Source organism: Corella eumyota, chromosome 4, assembly GCF_963082875.1.
Source record: "Corella eumyota chromosome 4, kaCorEumy4.1, whole genome shotgun sequence".
Taxonomy (NCBI): Eukaryota; Metazoa; Chordata; class Ascidiacea; order Phlebobranchia; family Corellidae; genus Corella; species Corella eumyota.
The window spans coordinates 17,790,815-17,816,050 of NC_137493.1; the positions used below are offsets into that span (position 1 = coordinate 17,790,815).

General features: G+C 28.9%; 1 protein-coding gene, 2 long non-coding RNA genes and 1 pseudogene across 8 annotated transcripts; 3 read left to right on the forward strand and 1 right to left on the reverse strand.

The window, feature by feature from the left end:
• Positions 1 to 300: 300 nt before the first annotated feature.
• Positions 301 to 18,422, forward strand: LOC145749440 (E3 ubiquitin-protein ligase MIB1-like). Its single transcript, XM_082565205.1, has 29 exons — positions 301 to 411; positions 588 to 682; positions 740 to 786; positions 882 to 1,053; positions 1,176 to 1,305; positions 1,391 to 1,562; positions 1,679 to 1,812; positions 1,880 to 1,956; positions 2,091 to 2,181; positions 2,253 to 2,342; positions 2,403 to 2,469; positions 2,534 to 2,599; positions 2,657 to 2,790; positions 2,851 to 2,958; positions 3,045 to 3,123; positions 3,240 to 3,358; positions 3,548 to 3,699; positions 9,720 to 9,852; positions 10,932 to 11,018; positions 11,128 to 11,262; positions 11,877 to 12,046; positions 12,104 to 12,244; positions 12,311 to 12,451; positions 12,524 to 12,695; positions 12,865 to 12,990; positions 13,047 to 13,125; positions 13,183 to 13,283; positions 13,341 to 13,535; positions 17,970 to 18,422. Exons 1-29 carry the CDS (start codon positions 301 to 303, stop codon positions 18,108 to 18,110), a joined length of 3,465 nt encoding a protein of 1,154 aa, XP_082421331.1. The 3' UTR covers positions 18,111 to 18,422.
• Positions 3,835 to 4,698, reverse strand: LOC145749455 (uncharacterized). The gene is made up of 3 exons (XR_014283639.1): positions 4,375 to 4,698; positions 4,177 to 4,225; positions 3,835 to 4,018 (listed from the first exon to the last, which is right to left on the reverse strand). It is a non-coding gene; the product is annotated as an uncharacterized LOC145749455 (long non-coding RNA).
• A 121-nt stretch (positions 18,423 to 18,543) lies between the features above and the next one.
• Positions 18,544 to 20,520, forward strand: LOC145751003 (protein unc-93 homolog A-like; annotated as a pseudogene). Its single transcript, XR_014283699.1, has 8 exons — positions 18,544 to 18,685; positions 18,744 to 18,890; positions 19,027 to 19,205; positions 19,263 to 19,664; positions 19,698 to 19,859; positions 19,917 to 20,151; positions 20,231 to 20,398; positions 20,462 to 20,520. The product of XR_014283699.1 is annotated as a protein unc-93 homolog A-like (transcript).
• A 469-nt stretch (positions 20,521 to 20,989) lies between these two features.
• Positions 20,990 to 24,649, forward strand: LOC145750448 (uncharacterized). 5 transcript variants are annotated; one of them, XR_014283677.1, is made up of 4 exons: positions 20,990 to 21,882; positions 22,564 to 22,666; positions 23,328 to 23,632; positions 23,769 to 24,649. It is a non-coding gene; the product is annotated as an uncharacterized LOC145750448 (long non-coding RNA). The 5 variants fall into 5 exon arrangements; XR_014283675.1 differs by lacking the exon at positions 20,990 to 21,882 and having other exon boundaries at positions 21,907 to 22,666; positions 23,328 to 23,638; positions 23,769 to 23,866; positions 24,163 to 24,649; XR_014283676.1 differs by lacking the exon at positions 20,990 to 21,882 and having other exon boundaries at positions 21,907 to 22,666; positions 23,769 to 23,866; positions 24,163 to 24,649.
• Positions 24,650 to 25,236: the final 587 nt, after the last annotated feature.

The window sequence follows — 25,236 nt, forward strand, 5'->3', positions numbered from 1 at the left end:
TTAAAACTGTATTGTTGTTTTTAAGCTGTATTGTTGTCTTAACAGGATTATCTTAAGTTCTCTAGTAAAGTTTGTGATAATTACTAAACTTGTGATTTAACCTCGGCCGGTTCATTAGTAAATAAAATTGAGAGGACAAACTAATTATAAGTAAAGTGACGTCACGGCTAGTCACATTTTAGTTACGAGTTTTGTATAGTACTTTGAGGAAACTCCCCGATTACGTCGAGGTAAAAATTAGTTTTCTGGTGTTTAATATGAAGCATTTTTTACGTCTTAAGTCAGTTTGGTGATGTAACAATGGCAACAAATTCGAACGTGACGACGACGCCACGAAGCAACTACGTCAGTAACTCTGAGGGGGTTGGATCGAGGGTGGTGAGGGGGCCAGATTGGAAGTGGGGCAGACAGGTAAATCCTTCATCATTTTATTATTACCATGTTGTTGAAATAAAACTTTAACTTTGTTAATTCAAGTTTCTAACATAAGTGACAGTTACAACTTACAATTTGTTTAATCAAAATGTTAGGATGCTATATTAACCTATCCAGTTGAATTTGTTAAAGTTAGTAAATTGTTGAATTAGGACGGGGGAGAAGGTCATGTTGGAACAGTTCGATGTTTTGAAAGCTCTGAAGAAGTTGTTATTGTTTGGGACAATGGAACAGCTGCCAACTACAGGTTTGAAATTATTTTAAAAATTCTGTGGTTTGTGTTTAAATAATTGTTTTGTTGCAGATGTAGTGGTCAATATGATTTGAGGATATTGGATAGTGCTCCTTCAGGTGCGTTATTACTTTGGCTGTAAAAGCTTAAAACAAGAATAATTTTAAACACATTTGGTATTTGTTGACAAAATTATTTACATTTTAAATGAAAGGAATTAAACATACTGGTTCTATGTGCGACACATGTCATCTACAACCCCTGTTTGGTATTCGTTGGAAGTGCGCTGAATGTCACAACTATGATTTATGTTCGGTGTGTTACCATAGCGATAAGCATCATCTCAGACACAGATTTTACAGGATCATTAGTCCGGATGGCGAAAAGTAAGTTTTTTTGTTTAATTTAATGTCTTTTTGAACTTTATAGAATGAGAAGCATTTTTTGGTAAAAAGATCAAGTAGGTGTTTAAAGGTTTTTGTAAATCAAATTTTTGTGTTTGTTTTAGAGTGTTGATGGAGTCTCGAAGAAAAAGTAAAAAGATAAGTTCTCGTGGCATATTCTCCGGAGCAAGGGTTGTAAGGGGTGTGGATTGGCAGTGGGAAGATCAAGATGGTGGCAACGGCCGCAAAGGAAAGGTACAAACTAGTCATCACTTTTGTTTAAGCTTGTCTTTGCTATAGATTAAGTTTCTCAGGATAGCCGTAAATGTTTAAACAACAGGTGACGAAGATTCAAGACTGGACCTCGCAGAACCTTAGAAGTGCCGGCTACGTGTTGTGGGATGTTGGGGCCAAAAACCTTTATAGGGTGGGGTTTGAAGGAATGATGGATCTTAAAGTTGTCACTGATGCCAAAGGACCTTCTTTTTACAGAGAACATCTGCCTTGTTTGGGTAAATTTAACATTTCTCTTAACTTTATATTATTTATGTTTAAGGTGGTATTACGTTTTCTTTTTGTAATGCAGAATTATGAAAATAGTAGAATCAAGATAAATTTAACTTCTTAGGTCAATTAAACGGACAATCTTCACTCCAAACCACAGAGTTTCAACTCAACGACCAAGTTAACATCGACCTTGAACTTGAGATTGTTCAGTCCCTCCAGCATGGACATGGGGGATGGACAGATGGAATGTTTGAGGTGGGATATAATAGTTTAATATTCGTAAAATCTAAGTGTACTTGGTTAATGGATTTTATGTTTTTAGACACTTGGTACCTCAGGAGTTGTTTGTGGAATAGATGAAGACCACGACATTGTTGTTTCATACTCAAGTGGAAACAGGTAATTGTGGGTTGAAGTATTTGTGGGTAAAGATACCTTGAGGCCGGGTTATGTCTAATGAAAGGCTAATGATGTAGAATTACTCACAGAGGTTATGTAGAATTATATCAGGATTCTACTCATTTTTTATTTAGATGGACATTTAACCCAGCCGTTCTGACCAAAACAACTGGATCTGAAAGCCAATCTGTCAGAAGTGGATCTCCAAATGAACCTAAATTTGTTGTAAGTTATTGTTGGGTTTTAATGACTTCAGTTTTTTAAAATGGAGGTTATGTTTAAAGTTGTTTTTACAGGTTGGAGATTTTGTTCAAATTTCATCTCATGTTGACCATGTTAAAACTTTACAGAAAGGTCATGGAGAGTGGTCAGAAGCAATGTTGCCGGTAAAATAATTTATCTGACATAAAACTAATGTGTTTCTAACTTTTATCCCTTTATATTAGACCCTGGGTAAGATTGGAAGAGTTCAGCATATATACAGAGATGGAGACATTAAAATAGAAGTCACAGGTAGCTCTTATTTCTTTATTTTGACCTTATTTGTTGCATCTCTGTTAATTAAGTTATATTGCAGGAAATTCCTGGGTGTTCAACCCACTTCTGGTGAGCAAAGTGGATCAAAGTCAAGTTAGATCAGGAGGTTAGTCGATACCAAACTAACAACTTTGTAATTATTAAAACATAAACTACTTTTTAGAGAACTTGTCCCAGTTACTAAAGAAGTTGTTTGAGAGCCAAACCAGTGGAGATATCAATGAAGAATTGGTTAAAGCTGCTGGGTCAGGAGATGTGCAAAAATGTGAGGAAATTTTGTCAAGGCCTGATGCAGATGTAAGTTTAAATATTATGCTAAAAATAGATGTTTGTTAATGTTTGTGTTTTTGTTCTAAGGTTAATGGCCAGTATGCAGGCCATACAGCATTACAGGCAGGTTGCTTAAATGGACATCTTGACATTGTTTCGTGTCTGATTCAGAATGATGCAGATCTTGAAATTGAGGTAACAGACCAACAAACATCTCTGTGTATTACAAACACACAATATTTATGTCATTTATTAACATTTGTGTGAACAATTTGTTGCAGGACAAAGATGGAAATCGAGCAATTCATCATTCTGCGCTTGTGGACGAAGCACAAGTTGTTGAGTTGTTAGTTAAAGAAGGTTAGTGGGCAATAATTTCAAGGTCTAAAATAGGATAAAAAGATTTTATACGCCTAAGACTGGGTTGTGGTTTATTTAACAAAATTCAAGCTTATTGATTCACACTAAACATGTAGGTTGTGATGCAAATGCAAGGAATAAAAGAAGACAAACCGCTCTTCATATATCGGTTAATCGTGGTCATGTTTGGGTGGTTCAAACACTGCTGGAGTTGGGTTGCCATGCTAGTTTGCAGGTTTGTTTCGAGGAATTTATATTTTGAAATTTTCTTGTCATTTTGTTGCCTGTTGTATTGTTTAAAACTTTTAATAACTTAAGAAAATGTGTTATGCCACTGAGTACCCGACATTTGGCACATGCCACTTAGCACATGGCACTTAGCACCCGACATTTGGCACATGAAACTTAAGTTTGTTGTTTACAGGACACAGAAGGTGACACGCCTCTTCATGACGCCATCCTGAAGAAAAGAGATGACATGCTCACATTCTTGCTGGATGCACATGCTGATGTCACGGTTACCAATAACAACGGTTTTAATGTTCTACACCATGCTTCATTAAGGGGGAACCCCAGGTAACTCAAACAGTATTCTACCTTTTGTGTTTTTGGTCTTAATAAAGATTTTAATTCATATTAAAAACTCTGCGGTAAACATTTATGTCAGCTCATAGTCTATAGTGGGGTGATTAAGCAAAACTGTTCAGAAATAAGTTAAAAAAGCTCAGAATTTGCACAATATCAGTTTTATTAAAAAAATATATAATTTAAACAATTAAGGCACAGCAGTGAATGCTTGGAATAAAAATAAGTATTATTGATCATTGACATAATGGGTTTTGCCCAAACTTGGTTTGTGGAGTCTTCTTGTTGTAAAGTCGTGGATTGATTTAGTCTTAAAAATAAATTGTTTTTAAAACCTTATAGTTACATTTATCAATTAATTTTTATTTAAAAATCTTATCCAAAGATTAAACTTATTTCTAGCATACCGTCAGTTGAATAGTTTTAAAATTCAGTTACTTTAAACCCAGTTTATTGTAGTTTAGTTACCTTTATTGTTGGGTTGTTGTCTTTATTCTGGAATTTTGTAAAGTTAAATCTAATAATGAAAAACAGTTATTTAGTATTTACAAATCAAAATTTATTAAGTTTGTAGTCAGTTTGTTTCTTTATGCAATTAACTTGACCATGTTAACTGAGTGGGTTTAAATTAATTTTCAGATTTAACTACAAAATATTTATTTTTACCATTTTTATTTTCATCGAATCGGGTTCATCTTCTTTTTCCGACTTTTGTTTGCAGTAAAGTAGATAAAATTCAGCAACAATATAAACAGTTTTAAGTATTAGCAAAAACATTTAAATTTTCATCTGGAAAGGAAGAAAAGAAATTAGTTTTATAGAAAGCAGAAAAATAGAAATTATTAATTAGAATAAAGAAATTAAAAAAATTAGTTTTATAGAAAGCAGAAAAATAGAAATTATTAATTAGAATAAAGAAATTAGTTTTATAGAAAGCAGAAAAATAAAAATTATTAATTAGAATAAAGAAATTAGTTTTATAGAAAGCAGAAAAATAGAAATTATTAATTAGAATAAAGAAATTAAAGAAATTAGTTTTATAGAAAGCAGAAAAATAGAAATTATTAATTAGAATAAAGAAATTAAAGAAATTAGTTTTATAGAAAGCAGAAAAATAGAAATTATTAATTAGAATAAAAAAATTAGTTTTATAGAAAGCAGAAAAATAGAAATTATTAATTAGAATAAAGAAATTAAAGAAATTAGTTTTATAGAAAGCAGAAAAATAGAAATTATTAATTAGAATAAAGAAATTAGTTTTATAGAAAGCAGAAAAATAGAAATTATTAATTAGAATAAAGAAATTAAAGAAATTAGTTTTATAGAAAGCAGAAAAATAGAAATTATTAATTAGAATAAAGAAATTAAAGAAATTAGTTTTATAGAAAGCAGAAAAATAGAAATTATTAATTAGAATAAAGAAATTAAAGAAATTAGTTTTATAGAAAGCAGAAAAATAGAAATTATTAATTAGAATAAAAAAATTAAACAAATTAGTTTTATAGAAAGCAGAAAAATAGAAATTATTAATTAGAATAAAGAAATTAAAGAAATTAGTTTTATAGAAAGCAGAAAAATAGAAATTATTAATTAGAATAAAAAAATTAGTTTTATAGAAAGCAGAAAAATAAAAATTATTAATTAGAATAAAGAAATTAGTTTTATAGAAAGCAGAAAAATAGAAATTATTAATTAGAATAAAGAAATTAAAAAAATTAGTTTTATAGAAAGTAGAAAAATAGAAATTATTAATTAGAATAAAGAAATTAGTTTTATAGAAAGCAGAAAAATAGAAATTATTAATTAGAATAAAGAAATTAAAGAAATTAGTTTTATAGAAAGCAGAAAAATAGAAATTATTAATTAGAATAAAGAAATTAGTTTTATAGAAAGCAGAAAAATAGAAATTATTGATTAGAATAAAGAAATTAAAGAAATTAGTTTTATAGAAAGCAGAAAAATAGAAATTATTAATTAGAATAAAGAAATTAAAGAAATTAGTTTTATAGAAAGCAGAAAAATAGAAATTATTAATTAGAATAAAGAAATTAGTTTTATAGAAAGCAGAAAAATAGAAATTATTAATTAGAATAAAGAAATTAAAGAAATTAGTTTTATAGAAAGCAGAAAAATAGAAATTATTAATTAGAATAAAGAAATTAGTTTTATAGAAAGCAGAAAAATAAAAATTATTAATTAGAATAAAGAAATTAAAAAAAATTAGTTTTATAGAAAGCAGAAAAATAGAAATTATTAATTAGAATAAAGAAATTAGTTTTATAGAAAGCAGAAAAATAGAAATTATTAATTAGAATAAAAAAATTAGTTTTATAGAAAGCAGAAAAATAGAAATTATTAATAAGAATAAAGAAATTAGTTTTATAGAAAGCAGAAAAATAAAAATTATTAATTAGAATAAAGAAATTAGTTTTATAGAAAGCAGAAAAATAGAAATTATTAATTAGAATAAAGAAATTAGTTTTATAGAAATCAGAAAAATAGAAATTATTAATTAGAATAAAGAAATTAAAGAAATTAGTTTTATAGAAAGTAGAAAAATAGAAATTATTAATAAGAATAAAGAAATTAGTTTTATAGAAAGTAGAAAAATAGAAATTATTAATAAGAATAAAGAAATTAGTTTTATAGAAAGCAGAAAAATAAAAATTATTAATTAGAATAAAGAAATTAAAGAAATTAGTTTTATAGAAAGCAGAAAAATAGAAATTATTAATTAGAATAAAGAAATTAGTTTTATAGAAAGCAGAAAAATAGAAATTATTAATTAGAAAAAAGAAATTGGTTTTATTGAAAGCAGAAAAATAGAAATTATTAATTAGAATAAAGAAATTAAAGAAATTAGTTTTATAGAAAGTAGAAAAATAGAAATTATTAATTAGAATAAAGAAATTAAAGAAATTAGTTTTATAGAAAGCAGAAAAATAGAAATTATTGATTAGAATAAAGAAATTAGTTTTATAGAAATCAGAAAAATAGAAATTATTAATTAGAATAAAGAAATTAGTTTTATAGAAAGCAGAAAAATAGAAATTATTAATTAGAATAAAGAAATTAGTTTTATAGAAAGCAGAAAAATAGAAATTATTAATTAGAATAAAGAAATTAAAGAAATTAGTTTTACAGAAAGTAGAAAAATAGAAATTATTAATTAGAATAAAGAAATTAGTTTTATAGAAAGTAAAAAAATAGAAATTATTAATTAGAATAAAGAAATTAGTTTTATAGAAAGTGGAAAAATAGAAATTATTAAAGAAATTAAAGAAATTAGTTTTATAGAAAGCAGAAAAATAGAAATTATTAATTAGAATAATGAAATTAGTTTTATAGAAAGCAGAAAAATAAAAATTATTAATTAGAATAAAAAAATTAAAGAAATTAGTTTTACAGAAAGTAGAAAAATAGAAATTATTAATTAGAATAAAGAAATTAGTTTTATAGAAAGCAGAAAAATAGAAATTATTAATTAGAATAAAGAAATTAGTTTTATAGAAAGTGGAAAAATAGAAATTATTAAAGAAATTAAAGAAATTAGTTTTATAGAAAGTAGAAAAATAGAAATTCTTAATTAGTATAAAAAAATTAAAGAAATTAGTTTCATAGAAAGCAGAAAAATAGAAATTCTTAATTAGAATAAAGAAATTAAAGAAATTAGTTTTATAGAAAGCAGAAAAATAGAAATTATTAATTAGAATAAAGAAATTAAAGAAATTAGTTTTATAGAAAGCAGAAAAATAGAAATTATTAATTAGAATAAAGAAATTAAAGAAATTAGTTTTATAGAAAGCAGAAAAATAGAAATTATTAATTAGAATAAAGAAATTAAAGAAATTAGTTTTATAGAAAACAGAAAAATAGAAATTATTAATTAGAATAAAGAAATTAGTTTTATAGAAAGCAGTAAAATAGAAATTATTAATTAAAATAAAGAAATTAGTTTTATAGAAAGTGGAAAAATAGAAATTATTAATTAAAATAAAGAAATTAAAGAAATTAGTTTTATAGAAAGCAGAAAAATAGAAATTATTAATTAGAATAAAGAAATTAGTTTTATAGAAAGCAGAAAAATAGAAATTATTAATTAGAATAAAGAAATTAAAGAAATTAGTTTTATAGAAAGCAGAAAAATAGAAATTATTAATTAGAATAAAGAAATTAAAGAAATTAGTTTTATAGAAAGCAGAAAAATAGAAATTATTAATTAGAATAAAGAAATTAAAGAAATTAGTTTTATAGAAAACAGAAAAATAGAAATTATTAATTAGAATAAAGAAATTAGTTTTATAGAAAGCAGTAAAATAGAAATTATTAATTAAAATAAAGAAATTAGTTTTATAGAAAGTGGAAAAATAGAAATTATTAATTAAAATAAAGAAATTAAAGAAATTAGTTTTATAGAAAGCAGAAAAATAGAAATTATTAATTAGAATAAAGAAATTAGTTTTATAGAAAGCAGAAAAATAGAAATTATTAATTAGAATAAAGAAATTAAAGAAATTAGTTTTATAGAAAGCAGAAAAATAGAAATTATTAATTAGAATGAAGAAATTAAAGAAATTAGTTTTATAGAAAGCAGAAAAATAGAAATTATTAATTAAAATAAAGAAATTAGTTTTATAGAAAGCAGAAAAATAGAAATTATTAATTAAAATAAAGAAATTAGTTTTATAGAAAGCAGAAAAATAGAAATTATTAATTAGAATAAAGAAATTAGTTTTATAGAAAGCAGAAAAATAGAAATTATTAATTAGAATAAAGAAATTAAAGAAATTAGTTTTATAGAAAGCAGAAAAATAGAAATTATTAATTAGAATAAAGAAATTAGTTTTATAGTAATTAAAAATTATTAATTAGAATAAAGAAATTAGTTTTATAGTAATTAGAAATTATTTAACCTCAAGTTGATGTAAAGTCTAAACAACGGCTGGTTAAGGGGACCAAATCAAAGTTTAAAGATTTTGTTTCCCTTGTACAGCGATTGTCAAACTTATTTTGCTTTTGTTTATAAATTGTTTAAACTGGTTCTAATGCTAATTATTAAAGGTTGATAGTTTAACAGAACTAGACATACTTCTTTACATTCCATAAACGTTATGTTCATGTAATTAAGTACGTATATTGCTGTGCGTTAATTACTCTTTAATATTCCTGATCATATTCTACGGACAAATACTTGAATACCTTAATAAATTCAAAAAATGTAAAGCTGTTATGCTTATAAAATTGTAACTACTCTCGCCTTAACATATTCTGACTGAAATTGTCTTCTGCTCTCACTCAAACTCTGACAAAATATATTTTATCTTTAACTTATCCCGAATAATATTTCCTAATTATTTTCTGTCACAAATTATCTTCAGATACTTATCCCTTGTTGGATGGAAAGTAATTGGTGCTGATTGTAAATACTTTTAACTTTTTATACTCTGCGTAGCGTCAAAATTGTCACTATTACGTCATCACTGATCAGCTGTAGACTTCGTCACTTCAGCTGTTTGACGTCATAATAAAATATCACAACTGACATTCAGCTGTCTCTCGCTGTGCCTTATTTAGTCGCAGCAATTTTAACAATTAAGTAAATATGCGCGAATATCATTAATAAATTAAGTTTAAATGTATATTTAAAGCGGTGTGTGTTTTATAGTAAACAATAATGTTTTCTTACCTAGTTTAACCAATCACCGTGTTTCTTTAATGATTCGAGCTAGACAATTTTACACTTTGATTTTTTTCAATTATTTTAAAGTTATTTGGTTGACGATGTTTTAAAAGATAACCACTTGAACAAGACGTGTTTAGTTTCCATCAAGGAATCATTTTTGACATCCACAATTAACTTAAGTCCCATGTGACACTTTGCAGTCGTTATAACTCGTTCTATTTTTATCCTAACCAAAAATTTAACTGTAAAATAAATTGCAACAACTTTAAGCTTTTTTAAGAACATTATTTGTTGGAGGTTAATTGTTAATTAAATCTTTTAACTTTAGTGCGATGTGTATTTTGCTCAACAAGTTGACAAGATCTTGGATTGTCGATGAAAAAAAGGACGACGGGTACACAGCGCTCCATCTAGCGGCGTTAAATAACCACCTTGAAGTCGCCGAAATGCTCGTCAAAGTGGTTAGTTTTGACGTTAAACGTTGGTTGTATTTGAACTAAACATTGATTGTACCTTGAACTAAACATTGCTTGTATCTTTAACTAAACCTTGTCGTGCCTTGAACTAAACACTGGTTGTGTTTTGAACTAAACATTGGTTGTATTTGAACTAAACATTGGTTGTATCTTAAACTAAACATTGGTTGTATTTGAACTAAACATTGGTTGTATTTGAACTAAACACTGGTTGTGTTTTGAACTAAACATTGGTTGTATCTTAAACTAAACATTGGTTGTATTTGAACTAAACATTGGTTGTATTTGAACTAAACACTGGTTGTGTTTTGAACTAAACACTGGTTGTGTTTTGAACTAAACATTGGTTGTATTTTGAACTAAACATTGGTTGTATTTGAACTAAACCTTGTCGTGCCTTGAACTAAACACTGGTTGTGTTTTGAACTAAACATTGGTTGTATTTTGAACTTAACACTGGTTGTATTTGAACTAAACACTGGTTGTGTTTTGAACTAAACATTGGTTGTATCTTGAACTAAACATTGGTTGTATTTGAACTAAACATTGGTTGTATCTTGAACTAAACATTGGTTGTATTTGAACTAAACATTGGTTGTATTTGAACTAAACACTGGTTGTGTTTTGAACTAAACATTGGTTGTATTTGAACTAAACATTGGTTGTATTTTGAACTAAACATTGGTTGTATTTTGAACTAAACACTGGTTGTGTTTTGAACTAAACATTGGTTGTATTTTGAACTAAACACTGGTTGTGTTTTGAACTAAACATTGGTTGTATTTAAACTAAACACTGGTTGTGTTTTGAACTAAACACTGGTTGTATCTTGAACTAAACATTGGTTGTATCTTGAACTAAACATTGGTTGTATTTAAACTAAACACTGGTTGTGTTTTGAACTAAATATTGGTTGTATCTTGAACTAAACATTGGTTGTATTTTGAACTAAACATTGGTTGTATTTTGAACTAAAAATTGGTTGTATCTTTAACTAAACCTTGTTGTATTTGAACTTAACACTGGTTGTATTTTGAACTAAACGTTGGTCGTTGTCGTTTCAGGGCCACGCCAACCTTGATATTCAAAACGTCAATCAACAAACTCCGCTTCACTTGGGGGTAGAACGCCAACACACACAAATAGTTCGGGTGAATTTTTACCTAATTTAAAAACTTGTATAGTTTAACTACAGCATAATATGTTGTTTATAATAGTTGTCATATTTAACTACGGCATAATATGCTGTTTATGACGTAGTTGCTTGTAAGAGAAGGAGGAAGCGTGAACATGTCCGATAAAGACGGGGATTCCCCATTACACGAAGCATTACGTCACCACACATTATGGCAACTTCGAACCCTGCAAGATAAGCAAGACGGGTCGGTTTCCAAGGTAACACTAATTAAATATTCGTCGCCATATGTTCTCATTTAAAATTCATGGATCGATATTTGCGGTAGATTGTGTTTTAAAGCGGACAGTAACGAGGTAGATTGTGTTTTAAATCGGACAGTAACGGGGTAGATTGTGTTTTAAATCGGACAGTAACGAGGTAGATTGTGTTTTAAATCGGACAGTAACGAGGTAGATTGTGTTTTAAATCGGACAGTAACGGGGTAGATTGTGTTTTAAAGCGGACAGTAACGGGGTAGATTGTGTTTTAAATCGGACAGTAACGAGGTAGATTTAACTTTAAATCGGACAATAACGAGGTAGATTTAACTTTAAATCGGACAGTAGCAGAGTCGACAGTAGCAAAGTCTTATGAGTTAAATTTAAAGTTTATAATGACCGAGTTAGTTTACTCCATGTTGGCGATGGAAAGAATATTCAACTCAATCTCGACTTGCATAGAGAAGGTTTAAACACATTTCCACTAAAATCAGGCTTTACTGGTTTATATCTTAACGTTGTATGGTGTTACGTATCGTAGCATCACTTATCTCAATATGTTATGACATCATCAGCCATGACATCACTCATCTTACTTTTTTATGACGTCATAGGTCCTTATGGGCATCGGGGGACAAGACAGACACAGCAGTGCTTCGATCGCCCAATTTTTAGCGAGCAGGGGTGCTGACCTAAACATGAAAAACAAGGACGGCCACACGCCACTGGATTTATGTCCTGACCCTCATCTTTGTAAATCTTTGGTGAAAGCATCGAACCAACTGTAAGTGTTATTAAATAACCCGGTTAAAGTTAACTAAATTTGAACATTTTCTATTAGAATTCACCCAAAAGATTCGAAACATCATTTTACGAAACAAAACCAGGAAAAATTGAAACGGGATCAAGCGCCACCAAGTGGCCACAATTTGCTATCATCTTACCATCTTCATTCTAACATCGAGGACAAACTAAACACTGGGTAGAAGAACAAAATATTTTAAGATTGTTCGAAGAGTTAAATTTATTTTTTACTTTAAATATGTAGAGAATCAAACAAGGCATCTACGAGTACTTCAATAAACAACCTGGCACCAACTACGTCATCCCACATGACGTCACAAACTGAAAATAATTTGCTAGTTTCGAATAAAGTCGAAGTGCGGACTTCAAACGTTTTTACAAATAAGTATGTTTGTTTTACAAAAACTTTCCGTTTTGCACTTTTCGTTTTTTTTTTATAATTACAATTTTTTTTAAGGAACGACACATTGTCAATCAACAACACCAAAAACACAAACCAACAAGATTTTGTCTCGCCGTCGGTGGGCGCTACTGAGTCGAAAACATCCAACAAGGTAGGCGAGCAATCATTAGCGGCTGGCAGTGGTTTAAAAAGCAACAATTGTGACATCGACGTTGAGGAATGTATGGTAAGAATGCTGCTTGTTTGAGTATCTTAGGTTTATATTTATTTATGTGGGAAGGTTTACAACATAAACGTAGAAAAGTTCCTTTATGTGGGAAGGTTAAACGAAGATTAACATTCGTTACCCAGACTCAATTCACTTAAAACTCAACACCTATGATTAATGATTTTAGATCTGTTCGGACAGCAAACGAGACACAGTCTTGGACCCTTGTAAACACGTGGTGGCGTGCCAGAGCTGCAGTACAAGATTAAAAAAATGTTTAATTTGTAAATCAACTGTTTCTAGTCGAACCAAGGTAAAAACAAATTATTTTTTGTTGAAAAGAAATATTAAAAACCCAACTTTTCTTAGATCAAGGAATGCGTCGTTTGTTCGGACAATGAAGCTTCTGTGACGTTTCAACCATGTGGTCACATGTGTGCTTGTCAAGGTGAGTTTATTTATATACAGGAAGAGAATATAATTGGTGACCACATTTTGTTTTAAGGTTGTTCAAATCTAATGAAAAAATGTGTAGAATGCCGTCAGCCAATCAGCGAAAAGTTTTATCGAAAATTATCTGAAAATCGAAAATCTCGCCAACAACAGGTTCAAAAATTTAATTAAAAAAATAAAACTAGAATTTCTGAAACTTTTTTCTTTCAGCTTTCGGACATGACCCAAAATCCCCTTTCTCCTAACAACAGCTCGCTTGATCATAACAACGTGACATCATACAGTAATACTATGACATCACTAAGCTCATACAATCACCGAAATAACGACTTATCAAAAGATAGTCGAAATAGTGAAGCCGAAATACGGAAATTACAACAACAATTATCAGACATTAAGGAGCAGGTAAAATAAAATTGAGACTGTCTAAATTTTGGTATGTTTTTAGGTGATGTGTATAGTGTGTTTTGACCAAATTAAGAACCTAATATTGTCATGTTTTTAGGTGATGTGTATAGTGTGTTTGGACCAAATTAAGAACTTAATATTATCATGTTTTTAGGTGATGTGTATAGTGTGTTTGGACCAAATTAAGAACTTATTATTGTCATGTTTTTAGGTGATGTGTATAGTGTGTTTGGACCAAATTAAGAACTTAATATTGTCATGTTTTTAGGTTATGTGTATAGTGTGTTTGGACCTAATTAAGAACTTAATATTGTCATGTTTTTAGGTGATGTGTATAGTGTGTTTGGACCAAATTAAGAACTTAATATTATCATGTTTTTAGGTGATGTGTATAGTGTGTTTGGACCTAATTAAGAACTTAATATTGTCATGTTTTTAGGTGATGTGTATAGTGTGTTTGGACCAAATTAAGAACTTAATATTATCATGTTTTTAGGTGATGTGTATAGTTTGTTTGGATCGAATTAAGAACTTAATATTGTCATGTTTTTAGGTGATGTGTATAGTTGGTTTGGATCGAATTAAGAACTTAATATTGTCATGTTTTTAGGTGATGTGTATAGTGTGTTTGGACCAAATTAAGAACTTAATATTATCATGTTTTTAGGTGATGTGTATAGTTTGTTTGGATCGAATTAAGAACTTAATATTGTCATGTTTTTAGGTGATGTGTATAGTTGGTTTGGATCGAATTAAGAACTTAATATTGTCATGTTTTTAGGTGATGTGTATAGTTGGTTTGGATCGAATTAAGAACTTAATATTGTCATGTTTTTAGGTGATGTGTATAGTGTGTTTGGACCAAATTAAGAACTTAATATTGTCATGTTTTTAAGTGATGTGTATAGTGTGTTTTTTGACCAAATTAAGAACTTAATATTATCATGTTTTTAGGTGATGTGTATAGTGTGTTTGGACCAAATTAAGAACTTAATATTGTCATGTTTTTAGGTGATGTGTATAGTGTGTTTTTTGACCAAATTAAGAACTTAATATTATCATGTTTTTAGGTGATGTGTATAGTTTGTTTGGACCAAATTAAGAACTTAATATTGTCATGTTTTTAGGTGATGTGTATAGTGTGTTTGGACCAAATTAAGAACTTAATATTGTCATGTTTTTAGGTGATGTGTATGGTGTGTTTGGACCAAATTAAGAACTTAATATTGTCATGTTTTTAAGTGATGTGTATAGTTGGTTTGGACCGAATTAAGAACTTAATATTGTCATGTTTTTAAGTGATGTGTATAGTTGGTTTGGACCGAATTAAGAACTTAATATTGTCATGTTTTTAAGTGATGTGTATAGTTGGTTTGGACCGAATTAAGAACTTAATATTGTCATGTTTTTAGGTGATGTGTATAATGTGTTTGGACCAAATTAAGAACTTAATATTGTCATGTTTTTAGGTGATGTGTATAGTGTGTTTGGACCAAATTAAGAACTTAATATTGTCATGTTTTTAGGTGATGTGTATAGTGTGTTTGGACCGAATTAAGAACTTATATTGTCATGTTTTTAGGTGATGTGTATAGTGTGTTTGGACCAAATTAAGAACTTAATATTGTCATGTTTTTAGGTGATGTGTATAGTGTGTTTTTTGACCAAATCAAGAACTTAATATTGTCATGTTTTTAGGTGATGTGTATAGTGTGTTTGGACCAAATTAAGAACTTAATATTGTCATGTTTTTAGGTGATGTGTATAGTGTGTTTGGACCAAATTAAAAACTTAATATTGTCATGTTTTTAGGTGATGTGTATAGTGTGTTTGGACCAAATTAAAAACCTAATATTGTCATGTTTTTAGGTGATGTGTATAGTGTGTTTGGACCAAATTAAGAACTTAATATTGTCATGTTTTAGGTGATGTGTATAGTGTGTTTGGACCAAATTAAGAACTTAATATTGTCATGTTTTTAGGTGATGTGTATAGTGTGTTTGGACAAAATTAAGAACTTAATATTGTCATGTTTTTAGGTGATGTGTATAGTGTGTTTGGACCAAATTAAGAACTTAATATTGTCATGTTTTTAGGTTATGTGTATAGTGTGTTTGGACCAAATTAAGAACCTAATATTGTCATGTTTTTAGTTGATGTGTATAGTGTGTTTGGACCAAATTAAGAACTTAATATTGTCATGTTTTAAGGTGATGTGTATAGTGTGTTTGGACCAAATTAAAAACTTAATATTGTCATGTTTTTAGGTGATGTGTATAGTGTGTTTGGACCAAATTAAGAACTTAATATTGTCATGTTTTTAGGTTATGTGTATAGTGTGTTTGGACCAAATTAAGAACTTAATATTGTCATGTTTTAAGGTGATGTGTATAGTGTGTTTGGACCAAATTAAGAACTTAATATTGTCATGTTTTTAGGTGATGTGTATAGTGTGTTTGGACCAAATTAAAAACTTAATATTGTCATGTTTTTAGGTGATGTGTATAGTGTGTTTGGACCAAATTAAGAACTTAATATTGTAATGTTTTTAGGTTATGTGTATAGTGTGTTTGGACCAAATTAAGAACGTAATATTGTCATGTTTTAAGGTGATGTGTATAGTGTGTTTGGACCAAATGAAGAACTTAATATTGTCATGTTTTTAGGTGATGTGTATAGTGTGTTTGGACCAAATTAAGAACTTAATATTGTCATGTTTTTAGGTGATGTGTATAGTGTGTTTGGTCCAAATTAAGAACTTAATATTGTCATGTTTTTAGGTGATGTGTATAGTTTGTTTGGTCCAAATTAAAACTTAATATTGTCATGTTTTTAGGTGATGTGTATAGTGTGTTTGGACCAAATTAAGAACTTAATATTGTCATGTTTTTAGGGGATGTGTATAGTTTGTTTGGACCAAATTAAGAACTTAATATTGTCATGTTTTTAGGTGATGTGTATAGTGTGTTTGGACCAAATTAAGAACTTAATATTGTCATGTTTTAAGGTGATGTGTATAGTGTGTTTGGACCAAATTAAAAACTTAATATTGTCATGTTTTTAAGTGATGTGTATAGTGTGTTTGGACCAAATTAGGAACTTAATATTGTCATGTTTTTAGGTTATGTGTATAGTGTGTTTGGACCAAATTAAGAACTTAATATTGTCATGTTTTAAGGTGATGTGTATAGTGTGTTTGGACCAAATTAAGAACTTAATATTGTCATGTTTTTAGGTGATGTGTATAGTGTGTTTGGACCAAATTAAAAACTTAATATTGTCATGTTTTTAGGTGATGTGTATAGTGTGTTTGGACCAAATTAAGAACTTAATATTGTCATGTTTTTAGGTTATGTGTATAGTGTGTTTGGACCAAATTAAGAACGTAATATTGTCATGTTTTAAGGTGATGTGTATAGTGTGTTTGGGCCAAATGAAGAACTTAATATTGTCATGTTTTTAGGTGATGTGTATAGTGTGTTTGGACCAAATTAGGAACTTAATATTGTCATGTTTTTTGGTGATGTGTATAGTGTGTTTGGACCAAATTAGGAACTTAATATTGTCATGTTTTTAGGTGATGTGTATAGTGTTTTTGGACCAAATTAAGGACTTAATATTGTCATGTTTTTAGGTGATGTGTATAGTGTGTTTGGACCAAATTAAGAACTTAATATTGTCATATTTTTAGGTGATGTGTATAGTTGGTTTGGACCGAATTAAGAACTTAATATTGTCATGTTTTTAGGTGATGTGTATAGTTAGTTTGGACCGAATTAAGAACTTAATATTGTCATGTTTTTAGGTGATGTGTATAGTGTGTTTGGACCGAATTAAGAACTTATATTGTCATGTTTTAAGGTGATGTGTTTAGTGTGTTTGGACCAAATTAAGAACTTAATATTGTCATGTTTTTAGGTGATGTGTTTAGTGTGTTTTGACCAAATTAAGAACTTAATATTGTCATGTTTTTAGGTGATGTGTTTAGTGTGTTTGGACCAAATTAAGAACTTATTATTGTCATGTTTTTAGGTGATGTGTATAGTTTGTTTGGACCAAATAAAGAACTTATTATTGTCATGTTTTTAGGTGATGTGTATAGTGTGTTTGGACCAAATTAAGAACTTAATATTGCCATGTTTTTAGGTGATGTGTATAGTTTGTTTGGACCAAATTAAGAACTTAATATTGTCATGTTTTTAGGTGATGTGTATAGTTGGTTTGGACCAAATTAAGAACTTAATATTGTCATGTTTTTAGGTGATGTGTATAGTGTGTTTGGACCAAATTAAGAACTTAATATTGTCATGTTTTTAGGTGATGTGTATAGTTGGTTTGGACCAAATTAAGAACTTAATATTGTCATGTTTTTAGGTGATGTGTATAGTTGGTTTGGACCAAATTAAGAACTTAATATTGTCATGTTTTTAGGTGATGTGTATAGTTTGTTTGGACCGAATTAAAAACATGATATTCTTATGCGGCCACGGAACTTGCCAGTTGTGCGGGGATCGAATGTTAGAATGTCCAATTTGTAGAAAGCTTGTCGAAAAAAGGATTCTTTTGTATTAAAAGCAGTCTGTTTAAGTAGCAACAATTTGTTAAAGTGAGAACTTGATAATTTACTACTTTTGCGTTGCTTGTGGACTATTGCCTGGTGTGCATATTTTTTGAAAAAGTTTAAGCAGTATTATTATGAAAATAATTTTTCCGTTTTTATAAACTTATACGTTTTATTGTAAGTTATTTTATTGTTAACCTTACCCTTATTTGCTTCGCGTAAATGTGTAAAAAAACATTTGTCGTACACAGTTATAACACCTGTTTTGGTATTAAATTTCAGAAGAGTAAACGTCATTAATTTTTATTTCGTTTTTATTGTCTGTGGTCACGCTTGAATTAAATTCATTTGCGTATATTATACCAGTTTTAGCTATTTATTTCGTAGTAACAGTTTGCGGTTTATAAACTTCGATTATAGAGTTTCAGAGTGTTGTGTGACATTAGACGCAATTAAAATTTCTTGTTTAAAACTTCGAATATGAAACGCTTGTTTTATGTTTATTTATTTGGCGTTTTTCTAACTACTTCATCGGTTTCCACCGTGATTTCGCTGGTTTCAAGCATCAATGTGGAACAAGGTGTTGGTAAGTGCACAATACTATAATCATGTTAGTATAAATATTTAAGGTGGATTGAATTTAGGGACAACAGCTTTAGCAGTGGCTTATATTAGTTCGATTCTTATCGGTTTGTTTGTTCCAACCTTGTTAAAAGTTTTAAGTGACAAAACCGCGTTAATTATTTCCGAAATATCGGCTGGAGTTTTTATTCTGACCAATTTAACGTCATGTAAGTTTATATTTTGATTAAGTTTTATAATTCGACTCTCTAACGTTATAATCTTGCTTGCCCTTGAGGCCTGAAAAAAACAAATCTGTACTTGTAGATCGTTGGCGTTTATTTAAAATATTTTAATTGTTTGCAGCCTACGCTTTAATCGTTGGTGGCTTATTTCAAGGAATATATGACGCTTTTGGTTGGTGTGTCATGTTAGTTCTAGTCTCCAAATTTGCTCGCCAATTTGCACAAACAGCCAACAAACAATTCAAGATAAACGAATTATTGTTTTTTGGTTACTTCTATACTGCAATACAGACTAGTGTGGTGAGTTTAACAAAATGTTTATGAAAACAATCAAATACGAGTAATAATTGTATTTAGTTTTTTGGAAGTGGTTTGAGTTTTTCAATCTTGCAAATCGATCGTTATCTTTCCGGCAACCTTAACCTTACGAGAAATACAAACTTTACATTTTGTGGCGCCAACGACTGTCAACTGAGTAATGTGACCGAACTAAATATTGAGCAATATCAACCCGCTTTTGAGGCAACCCGGTACATTGTCTTGGGTTCAATGTTTTGTCTTATAGTAGTTGCAGTGGTATTGCACTTGGTCTATTTACCAAACGACTTCTCGCCCAAACAAACGGAAAACTTTGAAGTTTCCAAGAAAATAGATGAGGTTGAAACAACCAAAACTGACCGCAAATCAAATCAACTCCTACCCTTGGTTGAAGGGGAACAAGAAGCAAAAAAGGCAAAATTTACTGATATTTATTTTTGTTTGAATTATTAAATATCCTTTTTTCTTTTTTAGAAAACTAAAAACAAGAAATCGTTTATTGAGCTTTTTAATCTTGGAAAAAGTCTGTCTCATTCCTTAATCATGTTTCTTGCTATTTATAACGGAATGACTATGGCGTTTGTTTATAGCGAGCTTACAAGGTCTTATTCTTCGTGTGTTCTTGGCCTTGACAAGGTAATTAAATGCACAAAAAATATCGATGTAAGCTAAAAACTGTTTTCATTTCTACAGGTTTCTTTGTGTGTTATTGCATACGGTTTCGGAAACGCTTAGTTTTCCTTTTTGTCGGGAAAACTAAGCGGTAAATATTGAAGAAATAAATTGTATATTTACTCATTTACTGTTGACATCATTTTTTATGTGTTTTTACTTGAATGGGAAATCACAGGCAAATATTTAGCTTTAATATACGTCGTGTTCTTTTGCTTCGGCACAACAGATGGAATTTGGCAAACTATGATTAGTGGTAAGTTTTTACAAAACATCTTGTGTCACACTAATGTTTGATAAAAAGGATTTTTACATCACTTGTTCCACTTTTTCAGCAATGTTTGGGGATTACTTTTCAGAGAAGAAAGAATGTGCCTATAACTTATGGAATATTGACACAAATTTAGGCCTAGCAGTTCAGGTTATTTTGAGCACTTTTACTTGTGTATATCAAAAAATTTACATACAAATTTTCATCTTGATATTAGCGATTTTACTTTATGGTAAGCTAATTTTTTGTAGAGAAACTTCCTTACAGAAAATTTTAAAACATTTTTTTTGAACAGGACTTTCAATACGCTTGAAACATTCCAAAACTAATCCCCAATCAACAAAAAAAGTTTAAAACCGAAATCAGCTGGAAGTAGAAAGCATAAGGTAATACTCGATACTATGTTGGCTGTAGAAGAAACAAAATGTTACTGCAGCTTACGGTCTACCTAAAAAATTGCAAATAAAAAAGAGAAGAATGCATTTTGCCATGATCCACAAAGTATATTCAATTGTGCTTATTTTTACAATAATTTATTTGAATTTTGAGTGATTTTTTTTATAGTCATTGTGATATTCTTTATGAAGTTGAGATATTAAAATATACAAATGTAAATTGTTTTTACTAATCAAAAAAGATAAATTACTATATTTCAGGATTTTTGTATACCATAAATTACTTGCTTTTTCCGCTAGACCTATCCGCTTTTTCCGCTAGACTTATCCACCTTTTCCGCTAATTTTCCGCGTTTTAAAATAACATCTGTGTTTTTTAATTCATTTTTTTTTGTAAATTTTTTAAAATAAAACCTTTTTTGTAGATATTATATTGTTTGTGTAGACATTATGTATGATTTCACCATTTTGGCTAAAAGGAAAGGTATCGTATTGATTAAGAATGCGGCTGAAAAAAAAATAAACTACGGAAATGACTTTAATTCTCCATAATCAATAATAACCAATTAACTGTATAGGCTGATAACGTTGAAAAAACTAAGAAGTTGTCCAATTTTATTTTAGGTTTAAATTGGATAAATTTGTAAGTACGCTTAAGCTGGCAAAATAAATTTACAATTAATTAGGAATGGCGGTAGAAACAGTAAACAAAAATGTCTCTGCTAGATATATAGTCGATATTAACTTAGGTATTAATTTGTTTGTCATAATTATTTTAATCAAATTAATCTACCACTGTGCTTGCACACTATTAATTAGTGAGCTTTTGAATAAAATAACAAAACTAAAAGCCCCCCAAAAATGTGTGATGCAATAAGATATATTGTTATAACCGTCCATTTCTAACCAAGACTTTCCAGCTTTAATTCTCCATTAAATTTGTTATTGAAAATCATTTAACAACTATTTTATTAGATTGTCAGAAATAATGGTAATGACTAAATAAAAAAAACATTGCAATGCGTATAGGATTATTGTATATTTAAAAAATATTGTTAAATTAACCTGTATAACCTTTTAGACCACTCTATTAGAAAAATGCTGTTACCAATCATTTAACCAAAGTAATGTTGGGAGATTAAGAAATCTGCAAAAATAATGTGGTTGATCAGTGGATAGTTGAGCGAACTTTCCTCCACTTTTGGAGCTATCTTTAAAACCACCACTAAATAGGTGACTTCCTTCCGCACCGGAGGTGTCATCATACCCTTGAACAGTGCTGACTATCACACTTTTGTACCTGCCAACACTATTAAACAAGGTGAAGTTTTTTGTTTCAAATTTATTTTAAATTTATTAATTTGGTTTTGTGTCCAATATACAACATAGTGATGAGAAGGTTTTAACTAAACGCTTATATGTGGACAAATTATATAAATTATTTGACACTAGTCAACATAGAAGATTATTGCAGGCAAATATCAGTTGGGAGTTGCGACCATATTGCAACAACAAAAAAGACTTAAGTAGTACTTAATTGTTTATTGCAACAGTTTGCTTGTATTTTGTCAGTGCATACGATTATTACTTAAACTTTCTTAACATTAATGAGTAAGAATTGGGCACAGTTAATTATTATGATACATTTCATGGTCAGAAAATTGGAGTTATAACCTTGATGTGGTTCATTCTTGACTGGTAAGTCAATAAATCAAACTAAATGATGATTTTCAAAATTTAATTTATGTTAGATTCCTACCCATATGATATTGACAACTAATGGTGGTGGAGAAGCTAATTTGGTTGCTTTGTTATATTAAAAAATATCAAAACATATTTTATGTGAATAGCTTATTTTAAAATGTATTTGGTCTGTTATAGCAGGGTCACCGTTAGTCATTTAGTAAGAAGTGGTGAATATATTGTTAAACTACAATTTAGGTTTGGTTCAAAATTGTACTAGTTTTTTATATTTTTATTCATTTTAACTTTTCAATTTCAGTTCAAAATGTTGTTGACTGCTGAAGACTTAATTTCTTACCATTGGGTCAAGCATTGAAACAGCTTCCATCCTTATAAGGGTTAGGGCTTTAATTAAAAAAAAGGTCAATTAGTTTTACTTTTAATATCACTTTAGAAGCCTGTTTATAAAAACCTGTTTATAATAGTTTTAAATGGGAATTGCTATATAAACTTGTTTGGTTTTCATCAGGCTTTCTGTACCCACTTTTAAAAGTTATAGGTGCTTACTGGGGGTACTTTGGCCCCCCTGGGTGTATGTTGGTATAATTTGTGATTATTTATTAATTAATTTACCATATAATAAACATTTCAAGGGAAATTCCCAAGGTTAATCCCCTTATATTATTGTCTAACCAAAAATTCCTATATTAATTATTAAATTAAAATATGTTTTTATTTGTTTTTTTTTATATTTTTTTCCTGTCTGTTGGTTTTTATGTTGTTTTTTACAATGAGGTAAATTATTTAGTGGAAACTTTTTTGAATACTGAGCTTGTTATTATTATTAAAACATGTTTAACTTTTATTTTATATTAAAAAATTTTGTTATCAAATTTACAAAAATTTTTTGTCATTAAATAACAGTTGATTTGTATTTTTTCAGGACAATTTGTTGTTCATGTTTTAGTTTGTACTTAGCTTTGGCATTTTTATCTAAGTGGATCTTATTTTTGTTCTACTTTAACCTTGCTTTCTAACATTTTGTGGCTAAAGTATTGTAATTGTTTCATCTTGTTCTTACAGAGACCTGGTGGTTGTGACTTAACTGTGACTGAACACGCCGATTGGATTTAACCATTCCAAAAACGGAGTCTATTATTGCAGCATTGTTTAACAACCCTGGTTGTAAGTTAAGGCCAAACGATGATCTGTGATGTCAAGATGAGGCGACGACTTAGCCTAATGTCAACTTTAGTGCATGTCAACTATGATAAGGTTTAAGTCTGCCAACCAACTAGGGGTTTTAATGTTGATTCTTAAAGAGGGTGGCACTGAGCCAAGAATTATGAATCCTTGGACATCATCTATCACTCAGCTTACCTGTTTACGTAAGTGTATGTCTTTTTGTTATATTGTATGTTTAATGCATGTTGTTTATAAGGTTAAGTTACAAACTACCTGGATTTTCATGTAGAAAATGAATTTGTTTGTAATGGTTAATTTACTTAAATATTTCTATCCCAGGGCGAGTGTGGACAAATAATCATAAAGCAAGCTGGAGAGCAGTCAAAGATCAAGCCCACAATTGGCTTTACGAGCTCTGTGATAATCTGCATCTACAGGTTAAAAAGACTTTAAGGATATTTTGAAACTTAAACACAGTTTTAAAACAAAAATTTGGTCTATAGGCAACAAACTTTTATTTTATTGCATTTAAGCTAATGACTATATAAAATAAAAGGTTTATTTATTTAAAAAAACGTTTATAAACTCGGGGCATATTGGAATTAAATTTTCTGATTTAAAAATTATTTTAAACCTTTTTATATAAACTGGTTTACAGTTACCATGTTGGTGTTTAAGATTTTCCTTCTTATACTCTGTAGTTATTTTAGTTTTCTTGATTTTATTTTGACAGTGCCTATGACCATTTCTTACACTTTCTTAACATGGATAGGGAAGAATTGGGCACATTTAATTATTATGATACATTTCTTGGTCTTTGGTACAGTTATTTATTATGATACATTTCTTGGTCTTTGGTACAGTTAATTATTATGATACATTTCTTGGTCTTTGGTACAGTTATTTATTATGATACATTTTTTGAAGAATTGGGGTTATAACCTTGATGTGATTTCATTATATACCAGTAACTTAATAAATCAAATTAAGTAATTTTTCTTATTAAAAATCGAGTATGTTAAATTAAACTTTTTTTTAATGTTTTGTATGACGATAATTTAAAGTATCTAATAATGTAAATTTGTTTGTCAGTGTCGTATTTATTTATATTTTATGTGTTTGAATCAATTGAAATCTTTGCTTATATTCATTGTTACAATTTTTATCATTTTATTTGATTCTTCGATACAGATTTTTTAAATTTATTTACTTGCATTTTAAACCGCGAAGGTGACTTAGTGTAAGGTTTTACTAAAATACAGTTGGTGTAGTTGCAAAAGGTTTGTTACAAGCATAAGACTCTAGCAAGTTGGTTGGCTTAAAAATAAAAGACCAGGGGTGCTTCAAAAGGTCCGGATTGTTTAAAAGAGATTGGGTTTTATTAAAGCTGTTTATTATGTATATATAAGCCTTGGGTGTTTATAAGTGACTGGTTGTTTAAAGTAAGTATGCTATGTTTGTACTGGGTGTATGGTTTACATAAAAATAATTGAGTTTATTTATTTATTTATTTTGGTTTTTCGCACATTGATAAAAGTAAATAATAAATACGATATACAATTAATATTAAAATAATGCGATACAAAAAAGGAAAAAAATCAATTTAATGATTTAAAACATGCCCAAAGTATTAATGTTTACATAAAGATTTTAAGTATGTTATGGCATGGTCACCAAACCCAAAATAACAGATGTAAAATGCTAATCAAATGGTTATTTATTAGTAACTCCTACTTTTCAAAAAAAGACTGGGTGTTTGAGAAAACCATGAAGTGTGTAGGCCGAAGTTATTTATCAAGGGCCATAG

Bases quoted from the DNA above. Each gene is read 5' to 3' on its own strand.
- LOC145749440 (XM_082565205.1), top strand. From the start codon at position 301: ATGGCAACAAATTCGAACGTGACGACGACGCCACGAAGCAACTACGTC. The intron at 412-587 runs GTAAATCCTTCA...TTGTTGAATTAG, and splicing joins ATTGGAAGTGGGGCAGACAG to GACGGGGGAGAAGGTCATGT. The intron at 13,284-13,340 runs GTTCAAAAATTT...TTTTTCTTTCAG, and splicing joins GAAAATCTCGCCAACAACAG to CTTTCGGACATGACCCAAAA.